The 18,344-nt window shown below is 39.1% G+C and overlaps 2 protein-coding genes across 18 annotated transcripts; both read right to left on the reverse strand.

The window, feature by feature from the left end:
* Nucleotides 1-2,453: 2,453 nt before the first annotated feature.
* On the reverse strand, nucleotides 2,454-12,204 carry LOC112283899 (AMP deaminase-like). 7 transcript variants are annotated; one of them, XM_090251274.1, is made up of 19 exons: nucleotides 10,730-12,204; nucleotides 9,981-10,252; nucleotides 9,561-9,774; nucleotides 9,142-9,347; nucleotides 8,859-8,910; nucleotides 7,926-8,053; nucleotides 7,503-7,727; nucleotides 6,914-6,981; nucleotides 6,585-6,727; nucleotides 6,039-6,100; nucleotides 5,736-5,864; nucleotides 5,366-5,506; nucleotides 4,852-5,004; nucleotides 4,271-4,324; nucleotides 3,995-4,105; nucleotides 3,600-3,773; nucleotides 3,263-3,343; nucleotides 2,971-3,069; nucleotides 2,454-2,796 (listed from the first exon to the last, which is right to left on the reverse strand). In XM_090251274.1, exons 1-19 carry the CDS (start codon nucleotides 11,163-11,165, stop codon nucleotides 2,725-2,727), a joined length of 2,820 nt encoding a protein of 939 aa, XP_090107400.1. In that variant the 5' UTR covers nucleotides 11,166-12,204; the 3' UTR covers nucleotides 2,454-2,724. The 7 variants fall into 7 exon arrangements, with proteins under 7 accessions (XP_090107400.1, XP_090107398.1, XP_090107397.1 ...); XM_090251272.1 differs by having other exon boundaries at nucleotides 5,736-5,849; nucleotides 9,915-10,252; XM_090251271.1 differs by having other exon boundaries at nucleotides 9,915-10,252.
* A 449-nt stretch (nucleotides 12,205-12,653) lies between these two features.
* Nucleotides 12,654-18,037, reverse strand: LOC112283900 (protein DETOXIFICATION 42). 11 transcript variants are annotated; one of them, XM_073534766.2, is made up of 16 exons: nucleotides 17,669-18,037; nucleotides 17,289-17,467; nucleotides 16,787-16,826; nucleotides 16,447-16,567; nucleotides 16,120-16,241; nucleotides 15,795-15,983; nucleotides 15,485-15,660; nucleotides 15,030-15,165; nucleotides 14,811-14,907; nucleotides 14,616-14,716; nucleotides 14,340-14,503; nucleotides 14,078-14,149; nucleotides 13,706-13,822; nucleotides 13,343-13,438; nucleotides 13,102-13,223; nucleotides 12,654-12,852 (listed from the first exon to the last, which is right to left on the reverse strand). In XM_073534766.2, exons 4-16 carry the CDS (start codon nucleotides 16,560-16,562, stop codon nucleotides 12,744-12,746), a joined length of 1,617 nt encoding a protein of 538 aa, XP_073390867.1. In that variant the 5' UTR covers nucleotides 16,563-16,567; nucleotides 16,787-16,826; nucleotides 17,289-17,467; nucleotides 17,669-18,037; the 3' UTR covers nucleotides 12,654-12,743. The 11 variants fall into 11 exon arrangements, with proteins under 11 accessions (XP_073390867.1, XP_024379004.1, XP_090107404.1 ...); XM_024523236.3 differs by having other exon boundaries at nucleotides 16,783-16,826; XM_090251278.1 differs by having other exon boundaries at nucleotides 16,783-16,826; nucleotides 17,863-18,031.
* Nucleotides 18,038-18,344: the final 307 nt, after the last annotated feature.

Consider the following 18,344-nt stretch of genomic DNA (forward strand, 5'->3'; position numbering starts at 1 on the left):
TCTGTCTTAGGATGATATTTGGGAATAATATTACTGGAAAGTAGCATATATGTATTCCTCCTTTTATTAATATACTTCAGTTCAAATTTGCAGTGGGATGTCCATCCCCATGCCTATTTTACTGTTTCATGCAAGTACATGGCCATGTACTACGGCGAACTGGTTTCACAGCTTGACTGTGCACTATGTGTATGTGTTGCAATTAAATAAATATGTAAATAAGGGATAGTGTGTTATCATGTGTGCCATGACCTTGGCATACCAGAGAAAAAATACACCCACCCAAATAGACCTTACTTAATGCCACTGGAAAGTAAACATTTGGCTGCATGGAAATAAAATTTACTTGTCTGGTTTGTAGGACTTTATTACTGTATTATAATCCTTTACAGCAGTAATCAGTGTATATGAACACTGATTGCATATTTAAACCATACTTTTTACTAAACCAAAATTGAGGATACTTTGTAAAATGATCAAAGTTTATTTGATAATTCATAAATGAAACTTGTTTTTGTTTTGTTATGTTATTCTTTCTCCATCAAAAGATTAGATTTAAGGGCCTTTACTAGTATCATTGTTTTGGCAAGCACTCAAAAGACAAAACATAAGCCTTTTTGGAATCCTCTTTGCAACAAGGGACTCTTTTTTTCAACATGGTTTATATACAACAACAAACCCAGAGGAGGCCAAATAACAAGGGATTATTATTATTATTATTATTATTTACTTTCATTTATTGTTTTATTTTCACACACAAAAAAGGGTAGGGTTAATGGTTATTTCAAGATAAACAGCATGGATGCAGTGATGAAAACAAATGATTCACTTGATATGCAACAGCTTTTTCACTAAAAATAAAGACTGGTTCTAAGAGTAAAAAAATAACAATAAGAACTTCTGAACACATTATGTACAGTGCCAAAGCCTTCCTCACTCACTTGGCACTGCATCCAAAAGTTATGATCTTCAGGTGTGTGGGACTTTACATGGACCATCATATTGCTAAGGGAACAATGTTGCCAGGTAAGTGAACATTGTGTCACCAACTGTGGGATCTCAACTTGTCTAATTACAGTGAAAATGTGCCGTTCCCATGATCTGGCATTGACTGTAGACTTTCTAATAAAGCCCAGGGGATCACCTCTGTTTCCAGAATAGTCTAAGATTCCAGAACCTGCTGAACCTTTAAGCTATTCTATCTTCCTACAATCTTTATTTATGGATATATAGCTATTAGTAAAATGGCACAGGAAGTAATCTCACAAGTGGGGTTATGTGAGTTGCCCACAGTGCTTATGATCCATAGCTAGTGCAAAAACCCACTCCACTTGGACCTTAGGAATGTTTACATGCACAACCTGAAGCTTTGCAACCTCATTCATGGATGGCTAGTTTTTAGGGTTTGAAGGCAAGATCCCTGCTGAATAATCTAAGTTGTAAGCATTGTCTACTGAACATAGTGATTCCTAGCAGTAAAACTAGTAAACAAGTATTGGTTGGAGCAACTACATGACAAGCTGTGCATGGTGCTACATTCAAGGCAGTCTGGCAAGAGAAAAATGAACAAACCTTGAAATTCTATTTGATGTTCTAAAAGTGTTATCTGTATGTGTGTATGTATGTATGTATATTTATGTAGACTTGGTATACCATACTAGAATCTTCTATAACAGTTTGGGTGGAAATTCAAACCATTGCTAACTAAAGTCTCAAAAATTCAAAATTTTGTTGGAAATCTTTGACAAAAAAGTAGCTGGCAAAATAGATGTTTCTCTTCAGAAAAGATGAGGAATTTGTGTGAATTTGCATGGCCTCAAGGTATAGATAAATAGAATTATTTATGTTACTAAAATTATCAATCTGAAATTACACCCAGAACTGGAGTAGCATAAGTGGCACTTGGTGTAGGATCTGTGGATCAATATGGTTGAACATAGCATAGCACAGAATAAACTTCATCTGTTTCCAAAGAAAAGAAAATGAAAGAAAATAAAATAAAAAAATTCACACGTTTCTATATTTATCATGACTATATTAGTATTGCACAAGTAGCTTTTAGAAACTGAGGCACACTTCCCAATCAATGGACCCAAGCTTTGCATGGTTACAACTTGGAGCATCTCCACAGTTGGGATCACAGAAGCATTGGCACTACATACTTAAAAAAACTAAAGGTATTTTAAGGAATACCAAGTTAAAGATAATAGGCGACCAGAACCTTATTCCATTTCAGTAACCCACATTGTGCACCATGTGTGTTTATTTATTTTACTAATGGATCTTTCCTTTACTAGCTGCATTTGAATGATTTTCTGGGGATTTTGTTGTAGAGGTGGTATGTTTAACCTTTAGTGACATATATGCACCCATTAACAAAGACTGACACTTGTGTGGATTGAAATAGGTCAATAAACCCCCCCCCCCCCAATCATTCCTCAATAGGACACACATTTAAAGTAAAACTTGGAATTACTTGGCATCACATGCACAACAACAACAATGGCATGTAGATAAAATGGATGAATTATTGAATCTATAAGAGATGACTGAGTGGGTGAAAAAAGGGGAGAAAGACGTTGTGAGCCTTTGGATGCTGCAATTTATTGTTTATGGGTGGATGGTTTTCTGGAGGCATGTTGGCTATGAATCTATGAGATGAATGGGGAGCATCCATGTTTTATATTATCACCAAATTTTGTCCAAAAAGCAATTCTCACATTGTCACATATATTGCATGTGTGGAAGCATTTTCTCTTCTCCAAGGTGCACATACAATAATTCATCCTTCCAAACCTGGTGAAGTTCATTCCAATTTGGATCATAGTCCATTCTCCATCCATAGCAAACAAGTTTCAATTCAAAGTTTTAGCATGGCAATTAGTTTGATAAAATAGCCAAGCACGTTGGCAAGATAGAGTAGATTTACACATAAAATGCCAGGTGGTACATATGTTAATTTTATCTTACCTCATGGCGGAAATTAACTCTCATGTGAGGCACATTTGTCTTGTGAATGTCATTGCCAAGTGGACCTCTCTTGTAGTAGTTTGGTCCAATCCATCTCACCTGAATTGTAAATCTATGTATTGTTGTTGTTGTTTTTATTTATTTATTTATTTATTTATTATCATAAGTGATTGAGTTGACAAGTTAATGTTATAATATAGTCATAGAAGGTAACAGCATGCCATGCATGTTTTTAATTTTCCAATGTGAAATTGTAAACTTGCCAATCCAGGGCCAAAGAAATGCCACTCACTTTGGACTCATGAGAAAACCCAGATTGATAAACTGAATTTCTTGCAATCTCACAAAGATCACAGGCACTCAACTTCCACACCTAAAATACCCCACCTCAATCTTTTCTATGTAAAAATACAACCTGAAGTGTCATTTTTAATTTTATTATTTGAAATCACACCAAATATTTCAAACAAAATCTTGAATAAGTGTCAACCATACATTGTTGGAACAATTACACATTAAAATCTGGTTGAGAGTGGTATATATATACATACATACATACACACACAAGCACTCTTTTAATTTTATTTTCCTTCGTAAATGAGATGGGAGCAAGGTAAGGGAGAAGCCACCTGAGCAGCAATGCCATACTCTTCCACAAGAGGCTCTTTGGTGAGGTGTATTTGCAATGGATCATCCGTAGACAAGCATACGTTGAGCCCTCGTGCAAAAAACATGGGGAATGGGTTCCGATGATAATCTAAGAATAATGAATTGTTGCTCAAAGGTGACATTGACAATCCCACCTGCCATTACACTCTTCTCTTATTGCTTCAACATTGCAATATTCTACATATGATAACAAATAAAGAAACATAATCATTAATGAAAAAAGAAAGAAAAGAAGAGAAGAGCATACATGCACACATTTTGCATGTGTTTATGTATTTATAGAAGAGTATGATTAGATTGTTCAACTTGCATGTTGTTAAGGATGTTACACCTTGGCTAGTGATGAGAATCATACTTGAGCCAAATAATAAAGGTACTGAAGGCCTGGAGACTTCCGAAGGTTATTTCCATGTGCAATGTTGTGTGCTACCATGAAGGTGGCAGCTAAATGGTCCAAATCTCCTGCCTACACAATCCATGAATACCTCAAAAAGTTCACATCATCTCCATCCCTTTGATAGAGCCTTGCATCAAAGTTCCATCTAGATGTATAGATATATATAAACAAATATAAACATCAATGAGAAAATATAATAAGATGAATAATGAACTTGAGCCAAAATGTGCACACCTCGCCAGAATGCGGACGGAATCTAATAACTGTCATTCCTTTTGATTCCCGTAGCTGCAATCTCCACACACAATATCAGCAAAGGAAACAAAGAAAAAAAACTAAACAAACAAACAAACATCATTGCATGTGGGTTTCAAATGTAACATTTCAACTACCTTGTTTCTTACACAGATGTATCTTAGTTATTTGTTTTGTTTTGTTTTTTTTTTTTAATCTTATGTAGTTATGTACATTGACATCAAGAGCAATATGTGATGAGTGATGGATCTAGGGTGAAAGAGAGTAAGACAACTCATTTCTTACAACTTAAGCATTTCAGCATATATCCAATAGGCATAAAAATGGAAAGAAAATACTCCCATGCAGGGAAATAGAAATCAACAGGATTCAAATTTTTTTCACACAATTTAGTTCAAAAAAAAATAAATTATATAAACGTTTTAGTTGAAAATTCTCTTTGACCCATTTTAGACATATGTGCCTACCTAATTCCAACTCATGGTGGGTTACAAAACCAAGAATAGAACTTTTACAAATTCTTGTAGCCAAGAAAGAGTGAGAAAAATGAATGGAGGGACCTTGTTCAACACATGGAGGTTGGCATAGACATAGTAAGCCCAGTAAGAGTAGGCTGGGTTGAAGGGGTTGTTCCATTCTGCAGGAGTCTGCATGTGTTTTGTGGGCCTCCTTTCAGGCTTACTCTCATCATCCACCATATCAAACCCTACCACCTGCCCCCCACACCAAAGAGTTAAAGCAAATTAAAAAGAACATGAACAAATCTCCTTGCTAATGAAGACTGTAATTTTACTTTATATCAATTGTGATATTACCTGCACTTCATGTGGAATGTCTTTTAAAAAAAAAAAAAAAAAAAAAAAAAACCAACCAACCAACCAAACATGACGTAACAAAAGAATCTTCAACAACTACTACTACTAGTATTACAAAACAACTGTTAACAGAAGCTTACAAAAGATGTCTTCTTTAGTAGTTCATAGTGCTATTTCTGTGCTCAACCACACAAGTTTTCTACATGTCTAGAAGAAGAACGAGAGAGAGAGAGAGAGAGAGAGAGAGATAGATTCATACAAATTTGAGGAAGACGTGAAGCTGAGGGTGAGATGCAGGATCCACAGTGACCTCAAAGAGTGGTTTAAACACGTTGTACAAAATGGACTCAAAGGAGTCCAGAATGCCCATTTCCTTATAAATGTTGTATAGTCTTGGTAGCTGACTATACACACATTTGTACATATCAGATTGTGATGAAATGGCAGTCTTGTCCACTCTCACTGTGTATAAAAATAGAGTTCATGTACCAACTGCAGTATGCAAGATAGACAACATTTTATGCTCTCAATTCCATCATTCATTGGAGCAGTATGTTGGAAAAGATTATAATGGTTATTATCATTAATTAAAAAGGCAAAAAAAGAGACATGGGGGAAGGTAGTTGGACCTGAATCAGCCATGTCACATTCTCACTTTGAAGTTTGTTAGTGACAATCCAACTGGCTAACTGGTCCCATTCACTTTCCTTCCTCCCATAGATAGAAATTCTATACTCTGCCATCTGAAAGTGAATATGCTGTTGATGGGATTCAATGGACTTCATGCCCCTCAAAAACTCAAAACCCATGTGTGTTGCTCACTCAAAACCTTGTGTGGTGGGGTTGTGAATTGGGCAGAAGTGGTATTTCAAAATGGAGTACAAAAACATCTAATAAAAAAATTTAATTGAAAAGAAGTTGTAGATGTTTACTTGGTACTTGCTATTTTCAATATCAAGAAACACTTGTTTTGTTAACTCGGCCAAATAACGACCTGCAAAAAGCTGTACACACTTGTCATATGTATACACACACATACACATCTACATGTGATCCATTTGGATTTTATGATTAAATAATAAAATAAAATGCACAAATAAGTTGATGGCTATCGATCTTAGCAAATCCTATTTGTTAAAATGTACAAGCCAAGTTTGGTCATAGCAAGTGGAATGCAAATATTTAGAATGCCATTTAGAATATCACTTTAAAATGCAGTCACATAGATATGATATATAATTCATTTTACTATACAACAAATATTGGCATGTTTTCATTGAATGACTTTTAAATTGTTCATATTCAGTAAAAGAAAGCCATGTGATGCAAAGTAATGATGGAATTTTATCAATTAAGTGCTGCTTAAAAATGAAATTTAATAGTACAAACTATTTTAACACCATGAAAAGTTGAATATCTGTGAAGTATCATGTGTTAGAGGTGTAAATGTTTGTGTAACTGAAATGATGTAATTTAACCTTGAATAAGGTTGTCTTGTTTCAGAAAAATCTCCCTTAGTCGGCTTTGGCCGCATGGATTGTACTTAAGGTTGAACTTATCAAAACGGTGGAATGTGTTTTTGTCAACATGAACATCCAACAAGTCTACATTTAAATCATAACTGTTACCATGCACATATATATGTATCACCACATTATATAATTATCTATTTTGCATACTTCAAACCACATATTGGAATTTATATTCAATCCTGTAGTTTGTAATAGATCAAGGTCAATGCTTATCTTATATATATATATATATATTCAAAGATGATGGTTTAAGTTAATCTCATGGATCTGCTTACCCAGTCAAATCTAAGCTTTCAAAGACCTCTTTCAATGTCAGATATTTTCCATCTCGGAAAATTACCACCTACACAATCATTCATTTATCAAACAAATAGTGAAACCAAGAAAAACATTTAGGTTAGCAACAGTCTTAAACTACCAAATACTAGTAAATACACCAATTAGGTTGGTGGATTTCATCTCAAATATGAAATTCGAATTTTAAGAAATAGAAAATTAGCATTTGAATAAACCTCTAGATGTTTAAAATAAAATAAGAATGAGTCATAAACCCCTTGCATGAAAACATGAACCTAAAAAGTCAAACCAAAGACATCAACAAAAACTCAAATCTTTTTGGATTTGTAAACCTTTTGGATTTAGTTTACTTTAATGTAACTTTTGTATTTCTTTATTGTTGTTGTTGTTGTTGTTGTTTTACAAATAATACATCCAAGAGAACAATCTAATAGAGCTTGCATGACACAATTGGATTCACCATAGCATATAGCAACTTGAATGAAAAGCTCTAAAGATATAAGATAATGCAAAATGACTCACCAATACAAAACAATGTACAGAGAAAGAGAAGGGTGGAGAGCATGCCTCATCTGTCCCACGTTCATGTTGTTGTTGTTGTTCCTCATTTTGGTTGGGGGGTGGTTTGCGGAGCTTGGATTTGATGAAGCGTAAGAGGTGTTTCTGATTCATGCACGACGTGTGGTGCACATGTGTGTCTACCTTCCTCACGTTGTAGAAGTCGCGGTGTGGGGCACTCTTTTGTGCCAGAAACTCACGGTCCGCATTCAACATCAGGTGAAGGCTGAACTTCTGCATAACAACAACAACAACAACCCATTTTACAACCCTAAATCCCACACTATCAATATCCTCCTCTTCTGCATTCATCACTTGCTTATTTTTCTGGTTTTGTACCTTAAAAGAAAGTACTCTTGATAATATTATTAGACACTACCATTTGCATTCAACTTGTCTCCAAGTACACCCACCACAACTATTACTCCTTACCTGCTCCAATAGTTTCAAGCGACGGTGGCACAATGTTCGAACATTCCCAAGGGCTATGATTCGTAGAATGCGATGCATGTCAGTGAAGAACATCGTTGCATCATGCACAGGGAACAACTCTGTTGTGTCTGCACCATCCACCCTACTTCATGTATCAAACCCTCTTTTTATATCACTATTATGATTAATAATGTTATTGTTCTACTTTTCAAATGAGATCATGTCATGAGAAAAAAGGCTTGACCACCATGTTCAGATTTTGTTTTTTGTTTTTTTTGTTTTTTTGCAAAATCTAGGTAGTTGAATAAAGGGGTTAGAAATTTGGAAGCAAACACGAGTTACTGACTCTGTAATCTGTAGGTTGTCTTGAAATTCCTTTATTGATTTTTAAAATTTTCATCACTAGTTTTCACTCACATCTCATTTTGTCCTAGTTTGATGATTCAATTTTATTTTTTTATTATTTTTTATTTTTTGTTACTTTTTGAATTTTTCTGAGTTTTAAATTAGGATAGATAATCTACTTGCTAGAAGGGATGGAGAACACACCTCTTTGCCATGGTACAATGATAACTCAAATATTGTACCCATTTCTAAAATGTATTCTTACACACCTCTTCAATGAATGATTCATGACAAGTATGCACAGTTTATTATGCAGGTTCCAACACTGACCCAACTACACAAGAATAACTCCAAATCAAAGCATCTCCACCATTCCTCATCCCAAACACACTCAAAGAAGTCGAAAAGAAAGCAAGAAAAACGAAAAAGAAAAAGATTCACAATGAACTTTCAATCTCAACAGAAATCAGAATTCTGTATATCAATCTGTGAAAGATTTATATAACCATACAACCATGACAGGCATCCACAACTGCAAAGGTTTTTTACAGTAGAATCTAGTCAGAATATTCTCACGGGAAATCGAACCTTTGTCGTGGGAGTAAATACGCATGACGCCGTCCACCATTTTAAAAGCGTGCTGCCAAAATGAGAGCCAGCGGTAAGGGTATGCATAATTGTGCGAGGCTTGAACATATAATCCAATTGCGGGAGAAAAGCAATCAAATTAGAAATCAGAACATGCAAGAAAAAAACAAACAAGCAAGAAAAATAAGCAATTAAGCGAGAGAGATTGCAACGAGGGAGGGTGTGGAGTGGAGTGGAGTGATCGCAACGGGGGCGGTAACATAAGGTAACAGTACACACATACTGATGAGGCGGCTTCAGGAGCGTAACGGAACGGATCAGGATCAGGATCTGATGAAGAGGACGATGTTGCTGCGTGGGTCGAATCATCTTCCTGATGGCTCTCGCTTTGCCATGGATGTGAAATCTCGTGGAACAAGTACTTGGCTCGCATTGCCAAACATTCTTGCATCAGATTGCACACCTCCTCTTCTTCCATGGACGGCACTTCTGCTTCCAATACAGTGCTGGGTTCACACTTTGCATCGACAAACACATGCAGACAAAACAAAAAAACAAAAAAACAAAAAAAACAAAAAAAAGAAGAGAAGGTAATCTACCCATTCGTGATGGTGTGATCAACGCATCGCTGTGTTGGGTGAGTGAGTGTTTGTCATGGATGTTTGTGTTTTTTGGGGGTAGATTTGAGGCAGGCAGGAGTACCTGTAGGGGAGACAATGAGCCGGATGAATTGCTCTTGCTCTGGCTCTTTGCGCAGGATGTCCGCTGCAATTGGGTCCGGCTTGTGCATGCTGTGGATGTCTCCCGGGATGGTGTGCGACCTCAACTTGCACGCCAAGGATTTGTCGCTGGTAGGTCGAGCCTCGACGTTCGCGTCGAGTGTTGGTGACCACGCCCATGTCGTCGGCTCATCTTCCTGTCCCACACAGCGAGGCAAAGAGAGGTTGTATGATGATGATGATAGCCTCCTCTTTGAAGGCAATGCGAAAATGCGGCAATGCTTTTAGTATCTTTGATGCATTCAAGTGCAAGGGAGTTTGAAGGGTACAGGAGTACCTTGAGCCTTTGCCGCAACAGCGTGGGCTCAGAGGTAAGCAAGTTATTCCCACATGCCAACCTTACCATTCCGTCGCTAACGAGCTCATCAGCGTGCTCTGAGCCATGGGCTGCTGCTGCTTCGCTGTCGACTCCAGCCAAACCCATGACCTCATCCATGATGTAGTTTTGAACGTCCTCGTTTTCCAGGACGTGGTCTTCCTCGTCGGATCCTTCCATGTCTGCAAACACCGGAGACTTGGGGGTCGTCGGGCGAATGATGGGAACACTGTGCGGGATGGTAGGAACGTGGCATTTCCACGGTGTCGCTGACGAACTGCTGGGCTGCGTATCGTTGCCTGCTCCCCCACAACAAAATACCGTCGCATGAAAATTTGCCAAAAATGATGGGTTCCTTTAAACTCCACAATGGTCTCAATTGCAATAGAAAACACATGGTACTTGAGAAACCGAAACCCTACATGTCAATCACTTCTACTGGGGTTACAGTTTTGCCTATGCATTACTGAAATTGTGAAGGATTTTCAATGGTACCATGACACCAATACTTTATAATATCTATAATGGCAGTATCTAAATGACTGCAGTTTTTGTATTCTCATGTCCTGACTTTGAGTGCGTTCTGTTGTAGAGGTAACTTTTGTTGCTTTCTTTTTAACGATTTTTTTTTTTAAATACACTTATAGATGTTATGTATATAAATAAATATACAGGCAGATACAACAAAAACAGTAGGAAGTAGTTGCGACAGAGCATTTGCAAACATTGAGGATTTAGTAGGATGAGGGCTACTCGTGGAGCATAATAAGCAATACCATGGCAATGGATTTGGACTCGTGGAAGCAATATGGGCATGGCGTTCACAGCATTGGATGAAGTCACATTGCTAATGTTGGTGGAGGAGCGAGGGGAATCTCGAGAATTATCGGCTGCAGCTGTCACCAAATCTGCCTGGGACTGCGTGCCTGCAGCAGCAACAGCGTGCTGCAGGCGGTGGTGCTCCTCCTCTGCCTCCTCCTCCTCTTCGTCTTGTTGTTGTTGTTGTTGATCTTGACGCTTGCAGAGCTGAGCAATTCGTTTGGCTCTTCTCGTGCGCCTCCTGCGGCTCAATTCCTCTAATCCCAGCCGTGTCTTCACCTGCTCCAAAATCCGCATGTGCAGCAAGTATGCCGATGCAGTTGCTATGCCTGCCCCCAGTATCACTCCAATCGTGATGGATAACCAAGCTGTTTTGGCATTGGAATCCTCCATGCTCCAATGCTCCACAAACTTTCAAGTTCTTTATTTTTTAAAAGTAGAATTAAAAACAAGTATTTAATGTTATTGCAGTGGTCATGGTGGTAGTGAGACTGCCAACAAAAAGAAATTTCAACATTAATCAGGGTGTGCGTTTACAAACAAAAGTGGAAAAAGATGTATTTTCTTTGGTTTGAGGTTGTGTTTTCTGTATTCTGTACAGAGTTGGAAAGTATTACGATGGATGGGGAGGACAACAACCAGGACTGGAATTCTTTATGTGTGTGTGAGTGTGTGTTGTTTCTGAATCCTTGAGTTTGAGTTGCGAAGGATTTCAAACGTGAAGGGATGACAAATCTCATCAACATCGCTGCACAAATGAGATGATCAACTAATGTTCTTCCATTGTTGGGCGATTTCCCAGTACATGTTAGAGATTGCTGACATATCACATAACTTGTGTAGTGTGATTGACATAAAACTTCAATTCGATTCTGCATTTAACCATTAGGTCAGCCGATCAAGTCCAACGCTCAGTTACAGCAATTTCAGAGTGGTTAGTGAATGTGAGATTAAATATAAATTTCTTGAAGGAAATGCATGATTCTCATGCAACCTGCACAGGAGGTGGTTGAAAGGTGACTTGGGAAAACTGAATATTCTTCTTAGGGTTTCCAGTCTTGAATCTACAGCGTGCGGAGGTTAGGTTTGGAAAGAAAATGTTATTTGAGAAATTTAATAATCTAGTGGGGTTTGTGATGGTTACATTATTGGTCACAAGAAATTAGTTCTAAATTTCCGGAGGATAAACATTTGCTGTCTCGTCGCTAATCTTACATAACTATTGAGTGTCTTTGAACCCACTTTGTCTTACATATCCAATCCCACATCATGTTCTTCCATTTCACCGCCTAATTTCCCTACCAAAAATGGACATATTTAAACCAAAATTGAAATAAACTGTCTGGGGATGAATCACTAATTCGTACTCAATCATCAAAGACCAGCAACCATGCCTGAAATAAAACGAATAAGTTGGGTGGATAATTTTGATCATAACGTGAGCTTGGCATGTGTTGGCAATAATATGTTGACTAAGCAACAATTTAAGATAAACGGATGCGTACGAAAAGCGCTATCAGTGTGAACATCCGATTGTCTTCTCATGTGCGCTCATGACTCACGAAACACTTGCTTTTGAAAAAGTATTGTGATTTGTAAAGCATAATGACATGCTATATTGATATTTAACACTAGCAACAGCAAAAGCCTTCAAAATTAGCAAGTTTTCACCCAAAGTCTACGCACTGTTTCAACTTCTGGCATGCCTTGATGAAGTGCATCCAGTCAGTGTTTTTGGAAAACAGCGAAAACCTGGTAAAAACCCTTGCTGTGTTACTTACAACCGACTTCTGCTATCAGACCGTGACAAATAAACCGCTCAATGAGAATCTGTTGGCCTACTGTATCCCCCTTGAGATTGGTTAGAAAGATGAAAAAAAATAAATCGAAAAAGCTTGGAGCTTTCTTTTTTGGAAAAATGGACGATAATATACAAAAGAATCAACCTGAGAACTACAAAAATCATATTGCTCATGAGGTTCCTGTTATGCCCTCCTCATGTACTGATAACTGGCGAAATAAATGCTTCTCAATATCACGATCCTTCAAGAATTTCCATGGCCCAGTAGCAGTTCCAATCCTGCGCTCACCAGTTGGATGCAGATTAATTAGTACACTTGATTTTCGTATAAATTCGAAGGAGTGGATGGCATGAATACAGCTTAACAATTGTTCGGTTTAAGCAAGAGCAATTTCATATTAACCTCACACATAGTAACCAAAAGTCTACAGCATTTATTGAGCATAGGAAATACACAAACAGTTATCCACATAAATGAAAAAAAGATTAGAAGGAAGGAGGGTGGAGCGAGAGGGAGAGAACTTATACCTCCACAACCCAACGCCCAATCGTAAACTCATGATAAGAGTTAATCCCGCCCATACGGCCAATATGCCCCAAAGAGGGGGAAATATAATGAGAAATGCAGCTGAGGGTATTGCAACCATGATCTGCAAGGAATGGCACAAATACAAGAAATGATCAGTAATTTTTCCTCTTCGTTTTAGAAAGTCCTCAAAGAACATACTACATCCTCACTTGCCTTCATGTCAGGGGAATGAGTACTCACCATTGAGAGAGCTGCATAAGCGAAGTCTGAGGCTCCATAGTGAAGACCATCGAAGACGAATGCTAATGAGTTGATTGGTTGAGTCAAAGACACAAACTGCACAAGTAAAATTCCATCAATATCTCAACGTACTTTTAAGTGAAGATCACATTTGAAATGCGCATTATCATAACAGACGTAATTTTAACCAATCTGAATTCATGACCGTACAGAACAATAAACGATAATTATAAATCGTATACCAAGCACTGCACAGTAGCACAAACATACAATTCGAGAAGATATAACTCGAAGATGGACAAACTTCATTATATACATGATCTAGGATAAAAGGCGAGGAGAAAAGCCTGAAATTTGACATACCACAATAAGGTCCTTTATGATATTCAAAACATCAACATCTATAGTGAACAATTTGGAGAACGTAGGCATGGTTGCCCCTAATAGCACAGCTACGAAAGCTCCAAACAAAAATCCAATCTGCAGAGCACGTTAAAATGATTGCCTCAGTAACCAGCTTCCACTCACGTTAGAATGATGAACTCATCTCTGACTTTCATGAGATTTCCAAATTGTTTTAAAGAAGATTAACACTAAAAATTTACAAATTTTAAAACATCAATAACAATAAAGCCCTTTAGCAAACAATAAAGAAAGATCAAATGGAAAGTAACTTTTGACAGAAATCGACAACTCAAGGAGTTCCCAGAGAAAGTGAGGGACTTAGAAAGTTGCCTGCAAGATTCGAAAAGACGCCTCCTTCACACGCTTGTAATCGAAGCTGGCAAAGGCAGTAGCAATTATTGCCTGGACACAAGGGCGAAAGATTAAGACATAAGGGTCAGAAAGAATGTGGCGTTTTCAACACTTCCAATGGAGGAGACTGCATTTGGAGGTGATTGTGTAATTGGTAAGTTCCTAACCAAGCATCCTCCCTCCCCCTCATATTCGATATACAGCGACAGAGAGGGTATGAAAGAACTAGTATCTCACATACCTGCCCCGCTAATGCAATTGAATCAGATAGCAAAGATGCTGCAAGCCATATCTGCAGGCAGATTTGATGGCCAGCCATTTGAATGGCACCTTGCCTTGCTGCCATAGATGTTGCCAATGTCATCACTAAAAGAATAGCCATAGTCCTCGCCAGCAGATATCCACCTGCAGCGAGATGAGAAAATGAGAGAAAATGAGAATATGAAGGTTTCACGATTATGCTACGCCGTTGAGACAGAAAGGTAATGAATGGGGGGCAGGAAACAGTCTGTCGTACCAGATTTCAAAAATCTTCCCAGCCGTAAATCTTCCATACGAGGAGGTAGCAAGGTAACCTTACGAGCTAAGACCCAAAATAACATTGCTAAAATCACATACCTGCCACAAGAAATTTCAGAAGCATCATTCAGAGTTTAACACTGAAGCTAAAACGAATATAAAATTTCCTTAAAAAGGGAATGTCACCACGTACTGTGAGATAACCGTTGCAATGGCAGCCCCATTCACGCCTAGCTTCAATGTAAATATAAGAATAGGATCTAGAACAATGTTGACGGCGTTTCCTGCCACTGCAAAGAGTGCAACAAAATAAAAAGCGTAAGTAAATGGACAGACGTGTGAACCCTAAACGATTAGGAGTTCTCAACATTCTAAGATGATTTTGACAAATAGCAAAAGCACGTTCACTTACTCGTCGCATAAAGTGGAGTTTTGGTATCTTTAAATCCCCGGAAAGCACCCTGAATAGCCAGTGCAAGCACCATGGCTGGAGCACCAATAGCTCTAACCCTTAAGTATTGAATAGATGCTAGTCGCATTGGTGACAACTGCATTTCCCATGTAAACCACATTTTCAATAAACATTTGAGTCCATGTCCGGAATGTCTATGATCTTTCGATCACTTGATAAAAGCTGAAATCATATAGGTGTAAATCCAAGAAAGGAAAATTGTAACCACATGGTCATCCACCGTTACACCAAAGTAACACATACATCAAATTTTGTTTCACTGTACCAGGTAGTGCACCATGATACCCCGGTAAGCGTATGCAAATACCAAGTCAAATGTGGAAGGAAACTATATAAACGTGAAATAAAAAAAACGTTTATATATAGAAAGGGAGTATATAAAATGACAGGCTTACCGAGTCAATACCCATCACTGTCAAAATTGGCCCTGCTAGAATTGCAAGAATTAAAGCTTCTCCCAGTCCTAAAAATGCTCCAAGAACAAGAGCTGAAGAAACTGAAGGGAGGCAAGGCTTCCTCTTAGGCATATCCAATTTTAGAATTTCGACTTGTTCGCTGCTGTCGTTCCACACTGCAGAACCGACGAAGGCATCAGGATTGAGCATGTAACTAAAACTCAATCGATTTCACCACAAAAGTATCTCTACTACCATAACACACAAATCATGGCACGAAAATGAGCTGTTTAAGTGCCGCTAGACCCACCTTCCGTTGAAAACAACCCTGTCGCATCAGGTGGAACAGACTCCAATGGCAAGTCCGTAACGATTTCCTTTTCAGAAGCATCCTCAGCAACAAATGATGTTGTAATATTCAAAAGAGGCAGGTTGAACATCTTCGACACAAGGTTAAATACAGAAATGGAAACACCAACAGCTGCAAGCTCCACCGGACCTGGAATTCAAACAAAATAAATTCAGTCAAAATTCCCTTATCAACAATTACAATAATTTGCTTCAATCGCTCAGGATATAACAAAAGGAAATTGAGACTTTTGAGACACATGATAGAAACCTCATCGTCACCATACCTATGTGTCCAATGAATGCTGTGTCCACCAACGAGGCAAGGGGGTCCGATGCCAGAGCCAAAAACGCTGGAAGTGCAATGGTTGCAATCTCCACACCAAGCTCGTCCGCCTTGAAGACATTGCTGCATTGACAAAGCGGAACAGGATGAGAGCAGCAGAAATAGTAGCATTAGGCAGTACAAGCATCACAACCATGAAACCCCTTACAAAATAATATGTCGAACCTAATTGGTCATACAAAAGTCGAATCGCCTCTTCATATCCAACTGCACATGAAACTACTAGACGGCTTTGCATCAAGATTGTTGATCCAGTGTATTTCCTCACCGTAAATTCTCAAAAAGCCCAATCAAAGGATGTCGAGGCTTGTCAATAAGAGACGTCTCTATCTCATGGGGAGATCTCAACCTCAATGATGCCAGAGACTCTAAAACTTGCGACATTTTCCCTGAAAAAACTTATAATTTCCAACTCATGCTCCGCTAGGCAAATTTTGTTCACCGAACCTTAATATATGAAATTCTAGTAGTCTTTGCGAACTGAACTAAGACCTACGAAACAATCACGCGAAGCAGTCGGTTGTCACTTGTATCATATGTCAGCTATCGCTACGTGGCTAGGAAAAGGATTTTGAAACACGGTGTGGGTAATAATCTATATTACTTGCCAATTGATGCTCAATTGATTCACACCAACTTCATCGATACCTGCATGACCACCATCCGATACCATTAGAAAGAGAGCGTGAGTGGCGGTCATACAGTAGACACACGACAACTCATCGCAAACATAGTGCAGATCCCGACTTGATTAACGACTTGGACTTTGGATGCCATAAAAGGACCCAGTCAAAATGCTAATGGCCTGAGTTGAGAAAAATGTGGAATGTTATTTTTTCCAAAAGACAAGCTGTAATACGATTGAAGAGGAGCTCAATTAACCACGGATTGATGTAACAAAGTTTCAGCTACCAGACTTCACAATCACCACCCCCAAATCTAGCAAGACACAAATACGCCAATGACGAAACACCTCTACAGATTGTTACAATTCACTCGCACCAAAACCCAATTTTCTGATCGTAGCGCAACACAGCAATAGACAATATGAACATTCCAACAGAATTCAATCGCGAAACCCAGCTTGAGTGCTCAAAACCCCAAACTCACCCTTCACACAACCACTAACACTGTCAATGAGGCACGCAACGCTGCAGGCTTTCCGTCACAAACATATCACCGACTTTTAAGCGTGTGCAACATCCGCTTTTCGACAGAAACCTCAGGCAACTTCATCGTCACTTCGCAAACCCACGCAGCGCGCACATCACTAAACTCACACGTACCAGCTACACAATCAGTTGCAAATGTCAGGTACGGCACTGAACTAGCATGCGAACAGATCCACCCACTCCGGACCCTCCTCTTTCAGATACCACCCCCATGCACCACCTCGAACTCTCCCTCAAACATGCACTCACTCCTCCAACATCGAAAACGCCAACAATCACCTTATCTCACCACAATCAATCCAAAAGGCCATATCCCACCTGCTCCAGCAAGAGCCCCGAAACCTTAACCTGCAGGCTATCACGTCCCTTGCTCTCCAAGCAAAACCTCCAACAAACACCTCCCCTCTAGCTTCCTCAACCTGACCAACCTACACCACGATCACCTCCCCTAGCTTCAGAACCTCAACCCGATCAACCTACACCACAATCACCTCTAACTCACTGCAAAATACCTAATAAATCAGCACTGGTCCGCAATAATAGACTCTTCCAAGGCCTGTGGCGCTGCAGGCAGGTGGAAACCCATGGCTCAGGACGCGTACTAACTGCATCTGGTTCACGCTGCTCAACTTTCAACGGAACTACGAACGCAACTTCGGAGACTATTTGGAAGGACGGCGTGGAAAAGCAAAATGAGAGAAAGGCAGAGGCAGTCCTGGACCATCCCTAGTACGGAATCAGAGACGAGAAGCTGCTTGTGGACTGACTCCGTAAGACGGACCCCACCTGGACTACGAGAATCAAATTGTCAGGTGTCGCACACTCGCAGGGCACCCTGCGCAGTAAAAAGTAAGTCCATCTGGTGCAGGATGATCGCCAAGATCTATGCTTGGTGACTACCTACCTACCGACCTCGTGGAGGGAGGCGGTGAGGTGCGTCGTCACCAGGTCCGTCCACGTGGCCCAATGGGCTTACCCCTTAACTGGAGTCTTC

The sequence above is a fragment of the Physcomitrium patens genome, chromosome 6 (assembly GCF_059467195.1).
Source record: "Physcomitrium patens ecotype Gransden chromosome 6, ASM5946719v1, whole genome shotgun sequence".
In the NCBI taxonomy this organism is placed as follows: domain Eukaryota; kingdom Viridiplantae; phylum Streptophyta; class Bryopsida; order Funariales; family Funariaceae; genus Physcomitrium; species Physcomitrium patens.

Bases quoted from the DNA above. Each gene is read 5' to 3' on its own strand.
- LOC112283899 (XM_090251271.1), bottom strand. From the start codon at position 11,165: ATGGAGGATTCCAATGCCAAAACAGCTTGGTTATCCATCACGATTGGA. The intron at 9,348-9,560 runs GTACTCCTGCCT...TATTGGAAGCAG, and splicing joins GCTCATTGTCTCCCCTACAG to AAGTGCCGTCCATGGAAGAA. The intron at 4,106-4,270 runs GTGTGCACATTT...TGGATTGTGTAG, and splicing joins TCCGTCCGCATTCTGGCGAG to GCAGGAGATTTGGACCATTT.
- LOC112283900 (XM_073534766.2), bottom strand. From the start codon at position 16,562: ATGTCGCAAGTTTTAGAGTCTCTGGCATCATTGAGGTTGAGATCTCCC. The intron at 14,908-15,029 runs GTAAGTGAACGT...CACTCTTTGCAG, and splicing joins AACTCCACTTTATGCGACGA to TGGCAGGAAACGCCGTCAAC. The intron at 13,439-13,705 runs GTATGTCAAATT...TTACTTGTGCAG, and splicing joins TCATAAAGGACCTTATTGTG to TTTGTGTCTTTGACTCAACC.